The sequence below is a fragment of the Agrilus planipennis genome, unplaced genomic scaffold (genome assembly GCF_000699045.2).
Source record: "Agrilus planipennis isolate EAB-ADULT unplaced genomic scaffold, Apla_2.0 scaffold63, whole genome shotgun sequence".
Lineage (NCBI taxonomy): Eukaryota > Metazoa > Arthropoda > Insecta > Coleoptera > Buprestidae > Agrilus > Agrilus planipennis.
The window spans coordinates 546105-558863 of record NW_020439363.1 but is presented as its reverse complement, the minus strand read 5'-3'; the positions used below and the strand labels follow the sequence as shown (position 1 = coordinate 558863).

General features: G+C 35.3%; 1 protein-coding gene across 1 annotated transcript in view; it reads right to left on the bottom strand.

The window, feature by feature from the left end:
• Positions 1 to 12759, bottom strand: part of LOC108734135 — a 110748-nt gene that overhangs the window by 2496 nt on the left and 95493 nt on the right. Inside the window, exons 5-14 of the mRNA XM_018465547.1 lie at positions 11164 to 11421; positions 10914 to 11109; positions 7000 to 10849; positions 6849 to 6933; positions 6457 to 6696; positions 6247 to 6398; positions 5922 to 6174; positions 5552 to 5862; positions 5329 to 5491; positions 5114 to 5256 (exon numbers count right to left, since the gene is read on the bottom strand). Of these exons, the coding sequence (XP_018321049.1) occupies positions 5114 to 5256; positions 5329 to 5491; positions 5552 to 5862; positions 5922 to 6174; positions 6247 to 6398; positions 6457 to 6696; positions 6849 to 6933; positions 7000 to 10849; positions 10914 to 11109; positions 11164 to 11421 (5651 nt within the window). The remainder of the gene's footprint in view (positions 1 to 5113; positions 5257 to 5328; positions 5492 to 5551; positions 5863 to 5921; positions 6175 to 6246; positions 6399 to 6456; positions 6697 to 6848; positions 6934 to 6999; positions 10850 to 10913; positions 11110 to 11163; positions 11422 to 12759) is intronic.

Here is a 12759-nt window from a genome sequence, read left to right as displayed (position 1 = left end):
TACAATTTATCCCACTAGCCCGTTGCTTCGTAAGCGAAAATAATAAAAATTACAATTTCGACCTGAATTTGCAAAAATAAAATCCTAGCAGAAATTAATTTACTAGGCATTTAAGTTGATATTACAAATTTAATTGTAATAATTAAGAAACTTGAAATAACAGAACTCTACAAAAAGAAATTTTGTCTGTCCTAAAATTTATTTTATGATTTTTCTGTGCATTATGTTCCAAAATAAAGGAAAAATACCTACATTCCATATAATGTTCGCTTTTGTGTTAGTTACGGTAATAATACTTTCTTTAAGTTATCATATATAAAAAAAGCTTTAAATAGTTCTGGTATATTTTAAAATACCAAGACAAAATAAAGAGGTCGTAACTTTGCCATTGTAACAACGTAAGGGGTTTGTTTCAAGGAATTGGAATGTTCTGTGTTTCAGTGAGTGGCGTTTATTTATTGACAGTTCGAATAATAGCCTGAAAGCAGTTTTATTAGATAACGGAAATAAATTTCCATCTTTTCCAGTCGCTCATTCTGTACATTTGAAAGAAAACTAGGAAAGTGTCAAAAATTTACTCGAAACTTTCAAGTATCAAGAGCATAAGTGGCAGTTCATTGGAGATTTTAAGATGGTAGGATTTTTAATGGGACTACAGGGTGGATATCCAAAATATCCGTGTTATCTAGGTTTGTGGGACGGTAGTGGTATGCCCTGTGTTCCCAATGAGTGGCGTTTATTTATTAACAGCTCGACGAATAGCCTGAAAACAGTTTATTACATAACGGAAATAAATTTCCATCTTTTCCAGTCGCTTATTTTGTAAATTTTAAAGAAAACTATAAAAGTGTCAAAAATGTACTCGAAACTTTGAAGTATCAAGAGTATAAGTGGCAGCGGAGATTTTATGATGGTACGATTTTTAATGAGACTCTACAGGCTGCATATACAACATATGCGTGTTATCTCTATTTGTGGGACAGTAGAGCGGATGCTCAACATTATATTCAAAAATCATGGCCACTAAGAACTGAATTTCGTGTTGGGAATCAAAGCGTAAAATGTGAACCAATTGCTGAACCCGAAGTTAGGACTTATGAAACAATTCGAAAAACAATTAGATGAATGATCTGAAGCTTTTACGGTTTTAAACAACTTTTTCCCAAAGTTGTCAGAAGCAAAGATTAAAGCTGGAATTTTTGTTGATTCATAAGTTAGAAAGTGCTCAACAAAAAAAGTTGGAATCGTTTTAATGGAGTAGTTTCTAGATTTTTAGGGAATAACAAAGTTGAAAATTACCGAGAACTAGTTGTAACTTGATAGAAGACGTTAAAACCATGGGTTGCAGGATGTCTCTAAAAGTACATAGGTATGCTGCATGCTGATTTAGATAATTTTGAACATGGGGGCGTATTCAAAAGAACAAGGACAACGTTTTTATCAAGATATTACGGCTTTCGAATAACGTTATTAAGGTCAATACAGCGAGAATATGATAGGGGACTACATTTGGATTTTAGTGGGAGAAAATAGTTATAAACATGAAAGAAAAAGTAATAGGGTTCACTTTTAAACTTTTTCCCCCTATTTTGTAATTTAATATGACAGTAAATAAAAGTTGATAAAAACTTATATATAAATATATTTGTTTCAATNTACTAATATTACAATATAATTAATACCAATAAAGAAATTTGGTGTCAAAAAGTAATAGTGGTAGTAGTAATAAATAATTAGTCGTTCAAATAAAATATTAAACAAGCAGTTGTTGCAAGAATGGCAACAATTGCCAGTAAAAGTATTTAATACCGTGGTACTTTTGCTGTTAGGAGAAAGGAATTTGTAACAATTAAAACTAACGTGATAATTAATCTTACCTCATATATTTTCGATGTTCATTAACCGGAACGAAATATTCGTCGTACGGCGTACCGCTTTCAAAATTATCCTTTTTAACAGGAATTCCACTAATACCTTTACCATTTTCGTACGGCCCAGTGACGTCTTTGCCGTTTGGTTTTAAATTAATTAATTCTAGATTCACAGCTTCGGCTTGAGGTTCATCTTCGTGTCCCAATTTCGGCGAACTGTTCAAGTTACCGTTTCTATAACCCATCGTGTCATCATTATTGACTTTAACGTTTTCGTCATCGAGATAAGCGGGATTATCCAGACCGGCCTTATCTTTTTTACTTGACTTCGGGGTTTCGATTAGAGGCAGAAACAGGAGTTAGGAGGGGTAGAGGTAGACCTAGATTAGATTACTGGTCGCAAATAGTTAAGGATGTGGGCTGTTCTACTTTTAGGAAAATGCGAAGTTTAGCTTAGGATAGGAAAGAGTGGAGGTACATGTCCAACCAGCCTTAGGACTGACGACCTTATGATGATGGTACTTACGAGCTGCTAAAATTCCCAGGATAATAACGGCAGCTACGGCAATAAGGCATAAACTCCAACATACGCATTTATTACGTTTACTTTTCTCCCTCTTGTCTTTTGTAACGTATAACTTTTCACCTCTGCAAAAAATTTAAATGGTTAATAAAATTTAAAAAGTAAGTTCCGCATTAATTTTAATTAAAACAGCGCTCATAGCTAAGTTGGCTGTGCTTCTTTATTGTCAACAGCATTGTATACCTAGGGTTAATGCTCTTGTATACCTTAACATTGTATATTACCAACACCAATTCATATACCACCAAGCTCCTCCCACATTTTACTTTATCCTCGACAATAGGAGTTAATATCGGATTAAAATGAGGATTACCGCATTTTTCTCTGACCATAAAAAAGTGTCATAGAAGCGCTTACGCATAATAGTTCAGGTTTTTTATCTTTCTGAAACGTTTGAAGTGTCTCTTCTCTCATTTTAAGTTTTGTATGTTTTGTATACACAAAAGAGAACCAGTTTAGCTTTTGATTAATTTGTATATTCAATTAACACCGCCGTTTCATTTGGTCTTCTTATTATTCCGGTAATTAGAAATGGAATAACGTGCTAAATGAATAAGAATGAATGAGATGTTCTTTTGAATAAATCTAGTACTTACTTTCAACATGATAAATAAATATTGATGTAGTAATTGTTAAAAATGAATTTGCAATGTATGCGTACTTACACGAATATTAATTTCTTCATTTTCAGATGAACCAAATTTTAAAATTCTTATCAAAATTGACAGCTGGTTAGATGACATTTGGCAAGTTTTGTGAAATTTTTATAAGACCTCAACATGTACTTTAAAATTGAAAATTTCGTGTCATGGCTTATTCCAAAACTTCACTGCTCTTTTTTTGGAAATGGGTTAAAATAACCCACTTTTAAAAAAATATGAGAATAAATCCGAGGAAGGTGCTTTAAATATTGTGCTGATAAATAAATACCTTATAAGTAGCCTCTGCGAGCTTGACAGTCACTAGAAAACAATGGCAAAAATGCCTCCAGAGAAGGAGAGAACTTTTATCTATCATAAACTAATGTAGGTCATTATTATTATTAATTACTACCATAGTTTAGGTTACATTAGTTTACGCTAGTTTGTGTTAGGTTGTGTAGGATCGTTTAGGCTAAAGTTGGTAAAAATTTCCCTCTCTCATCAGGGATCTTGCTGTAGTTTTACGATCAGCGCTGTTAGATGGCTGTTGGACTCGCAGAAGTTACGGAGATATAAAATATTTATATTTACAATAAAGACTATTTAAAGCATCTCCCCCCCCCCAACAACTACGGTAACCAGTACTATCGAGTCTCACCTATAAGAGATAGTAGGAAAAGTTCTACAGAGAGGGGAGGCAGGAATTTTTACCTACTAATTATTTGTTAGTTTGGGTTGCGTTACGTAGGGTAGGTTCAACTATGGTGGGTAAAAGTGTTCATCACCCCCCCGGGGAACATTTCCTAGCCCCTCTCATAGCCGAGACTCTAAATATTGATTGCCACAGTACGACGATCAATTTTCGAAAAAGCCGTGCTACAGAACTTTTATCGTTTGTATTAAATTAATTATCTCATTAACTAATTAATTTTAATATTTTCTCGTAATGTACTTTGAAGGCCTTACATGGGTATGTTAGGTGTCAAAAGCTGGAATTTTTGTTGATTCATAAGTTAAAAAGTGCTCACCAAAAAAGTTAGAATAGTTTTAAAGGAGTAGTTTCTGGATTTTTAGGGAATAACAAAGTTGAAAATTACCGAGAACTAGTTGATAACTTAATAGAAGACGTTAAAACCATGGGTTGCAGGATGTCTCTAAAAGTACATAGGTATGCTGCATGCTGATTTAGATAATTTTGAACATGGGGGCGTATTCAAAAGAACAAGGACAACGTTTTTATCAAGATATTACGGCTTTCGAATAACGTTATTAAGGTCAATACAGCGAGAATATGATAGGGGACTACATTTGGATTTTAGTGGGAGAAAATAGTTATAAACATGAAAGAAAAAGTAATAGGGTTCACTTTTAAACTTTTTCCCCCTATTTTGTAATTTAATATGACAGTAAATAAAAGTTGATAAAAACTTATATATAAATATATTTGTTTCAATTTATCGATAAATAAAAATTTAAACCATAGATTTTCTAAAATATTAATCAACTGCGCCCTGGATTCAAAAGCAAACTTTTTTAGGCCATACATTTTTTTTTCGTCCAACTATCGATAAATCTATCCATATTTCATACCCTCTTATCAAAGACAAAATTCGTGTTGACCTGTGATTATTTACTGCTGAAAATGTGAATGTATTTCAAACCTACTCATCTGATTTCAAAAATAATTTCGCTAATATTTACAATGAACCTCCAGAGGCTGTATAATAATCCGTTAAAATAAAATTATGTTGACGCCCTTTCTGATGAATAAAAACGAACCAATTACCATGCGAAAAGAATATCTTTAAAATATTCTTTCTTGTACTTACATATTAGNTGATGCATATGAATTTCATATTATTTATTGGAGTATCGGTTCGATAATTTATTTTGTTCTGTGATATTTAGTCTGGAGATATTTTGTCACGGGGATATTTTGTCCAGGGATATTTTGTCAGGGATATTTTGTCCGGGGACATTTTGTCGGGGGATCAAAACGCCTGATACGTTATATTTACCTCACAAGGTTCATCCGTTGTAAGATGATCAACGCATAACAAATCTGTTGTAAAGCGACCATTGTAATGATCCGAAGAATTGCAGTCCCTTTTGTTCTGATTCAAATCTGGCAAATAACGTAAGTACTCTTTCAACGAAGATTCTGAAATGAATTAGTAGAACATTATTAAATAAAATTAGGTAAAAAACATCTAAATATATTAATAACTATTACCTCCCGGTTTCTTCATGCTCCACCCGACTGTTATACAATACTGATTTGGTTCCTCATTCTGAGGAGGAAGGCATACAGCAGAAATGTTTTTCTCAAAATCTAAGGGTTTCATCAGCTGCACCAAAGCAATATTGTTCCGATATATGAATTGTGAATATTTCGCCTAAAAAGTTCCCCAGTAAAGATCCAACGTATTAAATTACAGAAATTATAAAATTCGTACCTGTGGATAGGGAATAATGTTCTTAACGGAGAGTGATTGAATGCTAGAGTTTTCGGCAGAGGAATCAAAGAAATGATTTCCTCCTGCAAGGAGTTCCCAGTCGTAAGGGTTTGAACTAGGTGGTTGCCCAGATACACTGTACAAACAAGCATAACTGGCTATTACCCAATTTGGTGTAACAATATTTGCAGTACACTGAATTTGGTATCTTCTGTTGAAAAGAAGAGCAATACTAGGCCATCCTTTTTCATTACCATTTTCGTTTTTGCTACCAAAGGAACTAGTATCTAAACCATTATTGTTTCCACACACTAAAACCAAAAAGGTTCATGAGATGTTTAATTTTGAGTCAAATTTTTCAGACGCTTACCATTCTCTTGACAAGTTAAAGTAACTACATTATCACATGAATCAGTCTTTATAAGTTGAGCTGAAAGTGACGCTCCATAGCGTTCGGAAGGATTTAATTTTAGAAATTGTGAGCCTGAAGAGCTCTTTTCAAGTAATTTATAGTTTGTAGATGTAGCTTTCGCATAGCCCATACTTTGGCATGCCAAATCGGAATACGTAGTGTTCCAGAAGTCTGCACAAATTGGTTGCCATGAATTGTTCGAAACTAAAGCCTAGAATCATCATTAGGTTAATAACAATCCATAAAGAAAATTAAGATTCCGGTCAGAAAAACTAATGTTTACCTCAAGGTATGAAGAGGTGTCATTAGTTTCCCTAAGGCGTAGACAATTCCATTCGTCGGAAAGATCTGGGCATTGCTCAATTCCATCACATCTATTTTCGGCTTGGATACATCCTCCTCCGGTTTGACATTTAAATTGGTCAATACCACATTCTAAAAAAGTTTCGATTAAATATGCAGTTATGACGGGAATTTTACGAATTTCACCCACCACACAGTTTTTCGTCTTCTCCACTCTTACAATCATCGACACCATCGCATCTCCAAGAAGCAGGAATACACGAATCCTGTTCGGAACAGTAGAAATGGTTGCTTTCACAAGGTTGAGAATGACAGTTTTGTTCATCTCTGCCGTCAAAGCAATGGGATTTACCGTCACATTTCCATGAAAGTGGGATACATCGTTTACCGTCCCCGCAGGATAATTCATCAAAGTTGCATTTCCAAGATTCTAAATTGTATTGAATGTGAAATTAATCACAAGAAAAAAATTACATAACAACTAAAGAGGATAATTAAGAGAATGGAAAGAAATGCTTGAAGTGGTTCGTGTAAATCAGCAAATGTGCTTAGATGTTGTCTGTCTATGTAAATGTAACTTACCACAGTTTTCTTCATCGCTATTGTCGTCACAATTGAAAATACCGTCACAGACGAGATGCCTCTTCAAGCACTGTCCGCTTTTACACTGAAAAATTAAAACATGAATAAGTAATTCCTTTGGCGCCTACTTTTCTAATATTATAGTACATACTTGGAAATTGTCTTTGCAATTTTCTTGGTCGCAACCAACTTCGTCAGATCCATCGGTACAATCCTTTACTGAGTCGCACCGGTCACTGTTGCTGACACAGTAGCTTCCTCCTTTGGTCGATGTTCCATTGACACACTGGAATTGTCCAGCGGAACATCTTGAGAAACTACTCAACGTGTATCCTTCTACAACAGGTTTAACTTCAGATGTCACATTATAAACTGGTTCCGTTGACTCAATGATAGTATTTGTTGTCTGAGTTGATGATAAATTATTAATTGGTGCAATAGTAGCGTTGTTCGGTTTGTCAGTGATAGTGATATGGCTTACGAAGTCTGTGGCAATGAGATGGTCTTCTTCCTGGTCTGTATTATTACTACCTTGGATGCTTTCGGTAGTTGGAGCGTCCACTGTTTTCGAGAATTCCTTTTTCTTGTCGCTATAGTAGTATTTACTTGAATATTTTTCCTTTTCATCTGATATATCATTTAAGTTGCTACTGTACAAATTATCAGATTCAATGTTTATTTTCTCATTCTCAATGGGCTCCGAATCCGTAAGGGGTATAACAGGCAAAGGACTATAATTGAACGTTCTTGTGGGAGTTGGTGTCGTTATGTCATCAGTGACCTCGTGAACTTCGTATAAGTGACTTGTTTCGTTATGACTAGCAGTGGTAATCAACATATCATCTCCGAAGGAATGACTTTCTGTGCTGGTTTCGTTCTCTTTCGGTTCCGGAATTGTTTTACTAGAGTCAGGTGCTTCTGAGATTGAGGAATAATTTGCTACAGTTTCGTTATTATTCATTGTGCTTTCTTCAACAGGAACATTCGAAAACATCTTAGGTTTTTGTAAAGAAGTTGTGGTGGTTTCCATTGCAATGAGATCTTCATCAGAATTTGAGGTAGCATTGTTCGTATGGATTTCGTTCGTTCCATTAACGTAACTTTCAAGTTGAGATATTGTGGTGTCATTGTTTTCATTGGTACCGTTTGAAGTTTCCATTAAATGTGATGGTTCTGCTGCGGACTCATTTACAGCGTTCTCGTTGCTGCTCAGATTTGTGGATTGCTCATATTTAAGTGTAATTGGTTCTACCGCATTAAATAATGATAAAGAAGTACTTTGTTCCTCATCATTAATATCATTTTCTGTGGTTAAATTCTCAAATGATACCGTGGAAGACTCGTTCTTCTGGTTATACTCCTCTGACACATTTGAAACGGTAGTTGTAGTATCTTCCCATTTGTGAACTTCAATGTCAGTATCATTCAGTGGTTTTTCTGTTGGTGATGTATTATTTGTGGATTCTTGTGTCGAATTTTCAACCGCGGCTATTGAGTACGTAGTTGAACTAATGGTATTGTGATCGTCTGCGATCATTTCAGGCACTGACGTATTTTCAGTCTCATTCGTATTGGTTGTAGTGTTAATTTCTGTGTTATCAGTACTTCTAGATGAATTTTGTGAACGACCCGATTTATCTTCTTCTAATGGTAATACCCCTAATGCGACATCAGTAACGTTAGGATCAAGGGGATTCGTGACATTTTTTTCATCATTATCCAAACGAGGAGCAACAGTAGATGTTGTGAATTCTTGTCGCTCATCCTCACCATTTAGATTATCATTTTCAAATGTAGAGAGTGGTCTATGTAACGTTTCGTTTATATTGATCTGTTTTGACATTGTTGAATTATCTTCTAAGTATGTCACGTTGTTATGATCATTTGCAAACAAAGCGGGATGATTTGACTCAAAACTTCTTCCTGAGAATGTATACTCCGTCGACGTAGATGTTTCTTGGAAGCTTGTTAATTCCATTTCGCTGCTTGTCGTCGTTTGAGTAGGCTCGACCTTCATTTCTTCTGAACTAGCTGAAAGAGCAGTTGAAGAAGATTCATTAGAGTCCTCCATTAATGTACTTTGTGTTTCGTCTTCTTCTTCGCTACTTTCGAGAAATGAAGGGGGAGAAGTATGGTGTACAAAAAGGCTTTCCTCACTAGTGTATGGAGTGAAAGTGGTGGTTAATACCCCATCGGTTTCGTTGATTGCCATCATTGAATTGTTTTCCTCTTTATGCACTAAACCAAATGGTAACGACGAATTTTCGGTATGACTGCTTTGTTCTTCCACACTGCTGATCGTAGCCTCTTCAGTTTTTATCCTGTCGGTAGTAACAAGCTGTACCTCTTGATGCATAAAGGGTATGGTTTCTCTTTCATCTTCATCTTCATGATCATGGGTATGATATTCCATTTCGGGTTCAACTGGAGTATGTCCTAAAGTGATATCAAATTTAGGTTGTCTATCGGAATCTGATGCATTATCCATTTCGTTATAAGTGTTTGTTACGCTAACACTTTCAGAAACTGTAACTACTGGGCTCGTAGTTGTATAATTTTCAATTAGTTGATGAGGCAAGGAAGAATGTATGGAGATCAAGTTTTCTGTTGTCGTGGGATTAACTGTGACCGATTCGGCAACCGATGACGCTGTTGTTATTTGTTCAAAAGAAGTCGCGTGAGATACTGAAGTCTCATTATTTCCGTGTTCTGACTCTTCCGTTTCAAAAGGTTTAGGGGTTTGTATTCTGGGTTCCGTTGTTGTTTCAACTGCGGATTCGGTTTCTTCTAAAGCATGAGATACGTTTGCGGGCTCAGTTCTTTCTGAACTATAAGATTCATTTGCAACTGGTAAATGAACTTCAGTTGCCACATGTTTTTCTTCCTCCTCTTCTGATTCTTCGTGTATCGGCGTAGAAGTGGTATAAAGTACATGAGTAGAAGTATTTTCTTCCTCTTGTTCTTCTTCTTCTTGATGTTCATTGACAGATTCCGTTCTGCTAGGTAAACTTGTTTCTTGAATAGGTTGGTTCGTTTCGTTTTCCCAATACATTGGAGATTGCGAATGTGTAGTAGTTTCAGAAATAGATTGTGCTGTTGTGGTGATGACGTGAACCGATGTTTGGAGTCCAGTATCTTCCTCAGAATGAGAATGGCTGTCAACGAGTCCGGTTGTTGCTTGTTCGGGTTCGTTCACATCTTTGATTTCAGTCGATTGTTCTTCCTCTTCCTTCAGATCCTTTTCGGTAGAAAGTGGAATGACCTCATTTACGTTTCCGTATGTTACAGGTGTTTCAGTAGTTGTAGTTGTTGTTACAGGCAACTGAAGAGGGTGATATTCTTCTTGAATATTGTCATCTTCATGGGCTGAAGTTTCTTGAACAGGTTCTTGGATCGTTGTATGAGTTTGAGTTGATATTAGCGTAATTATTGGTGTAACATGTTCATGCTGTTCATGTTCTTCCTGGTGTTCATGTTCCTCACTTACACCTTCAGGTTCATGAGAAGAAGTAGCATATGGTTGCGTAGCGGGACTCACAGTAGTTTCCGCTTTAACTTCTTTTTCAGTATGAGGGACCGAAGATGTTTCAAACGTAGCTGCAACTTGTTCATGTTCTTTATCATCTCCTTCATTCGAATGTTCAAATCCATGATTATGATCAATATGTTCCGTAGTTAAGTGATGTTGCTGTCCACACTTCTTCCCGTCTTCTTGAATATATTCTCCTTCGGGACATTCGCATATGAAGTCCTCGATCTTATAACTAAAGGAACAGTTATATTCACAGCCGTTATTGTTGTTCGTTTTACATAAATCTATTACTGTTTCAACAGTTACACTATCATCTGCTATACGGTAGTTTGCAATGTAACCGTGGTTGTAAGCCAAAGCGTCCCGGAGTTTTTTTTCTAAGGCATCCCTGTCAATTGGATCTTTTGCATTGTGAACGCCATCCTTCATAACCCAACCGACCCTAAATTTGACCACTACACTTCCAGGTCTAGTAGAACAAATAAAATAAAGTGTAACCAACAATGCGATAAACTTTTTTATTTAATGCTTACGAAAATTCGAGAACTTTGAGCTGAATTTCTGCCGATCCGTAATTTAAAACATCTCTGCTAAATAAAATTGATTTCAGTTCTTCCTCTATGGCTTCTGCTAATTCCTTGAATTCTGAACTGTTTTTGTTGCCCAATTCAGGTTCGTATTGGAGGTTGTCAATTTTAAACTGAGACTGTATGGTTCGAGGTACTGTAACTGCAGGGAACAATACGATCAGAAAAATTAAGTTTCAAAATCAGAAGGAATTACCTTCAGATAATGGTTTCGGAGTTGTAGGAGGGAGACTGGGTACTGTACTACTAGGGGGACTTGGTGTTATCGGCGCTTTCTCAGCTTCCATGGTTCTTCCGTCGCTATTTGAACCAAATAACCCTCCTGCCGTTTTAATAGAATCAGTTGATGATGAACCTCCAAAGTGCCTGCCTTCTTCGATAGGGTGAGCTTCCGGATTTCCAATAATGCCAACTAACACCAAAACGTTTGAATCAGTTTTAAAGTACGTACTAACTGCTAAATTTAGTTATCACTGTATTATAAAATAATCCAATTGGTATTATTTAGTTAACGTTTTTAGTGAGTAAAATGTAAATTATACTTAAATTAGTATCGCCACCATTACCTTTAATTACTGCTTATTATAGTTTCATAACTACGAAGGTTATAGTAATAATAAATAGAGTGTGTTACATTTCTCCATCAGAAGTAAGAGAAAGTGAACTGTACCAGAATAAATTATTCAGTTTCTGATTTAAGAATCGATCTGTTATAATTTATTTACATGCATTTATGATAATATAATGCACTCGTTTGTATATATAACACATTTTTGTTTCCAAGTAAATGATGAAGTGTATAATTGATTTAGTTTTTCGAATTAATTTGTGTGGGTTGCATTTATGTGCCACTCGAGAGGCGAGAAAACCAAACAAATCATAAATGCGGTCTATGTGGTTAAGGAAAACTACAGCGTTTAATTGACTTTTGCAAACATTAACGTTAATACTACGTGAGCGAGAAAAATTAACAAAGTATGTGGAAATTTGTTTTGCAAAACGACTTTTACAATACAATAATGCAATTACTCAAATTTCAAATTAACGGTCTTTGTATTAGCGGTTTTGTTTTGGTTTTAGTAAAACCGGTGATACCGACGTTGACTATTTGTTGTGCTAGTCAATAAAAAACTTGAGGGCATTCACATGGACATTCGGGGGTTGGTTTTGCCGCATCTAATGATGAGCAAAGCAAGAAAGCAAGACCAACACCAAGTGCCTGTCTTGGGATTGGTCTTGGTTTTCTTTATTGGGTCTTGGCCTTACTCAAATGTTAGTCTTGGTCTTGTTCATTTGTTCATTTAATCTAATACTTATAATAATTGTCTGAAATGTTGAAATTTTCTGTAATACATGCGAGCCTGACATGACTTATAAAAAAACCAATAGTTCAAGATACTTGAAAGAAATAAAATACAGTGTAAACTCTATATAACGACACTTAAGGGACTGAGTATTTTTCGGCATTATAAAGAGTGGTCGTTAAATGGAGAGAAATAAAAGATATTATTTTACTATTTTATAATAATATGCATTTAGCAATATAGTACACATTTTGGCACAGGAACATTATTATTCATACATTGCGTATGGCCTGTTATCTTCGTCTGATGTTTTTTGCTGCTCCAATATTTTGATTGTATTTTGTTACGTATCTTACTCATATCTTGAGATACTGCTGGATCAATTTGATTATATAAAAAGTATTTTTTTAATAGTTTCGCTGCATCAAGTGCTTGTTTGATGCTTGGTGGAGGGACAGGATCGTCTTCTTCAACAACGTACACAGCTG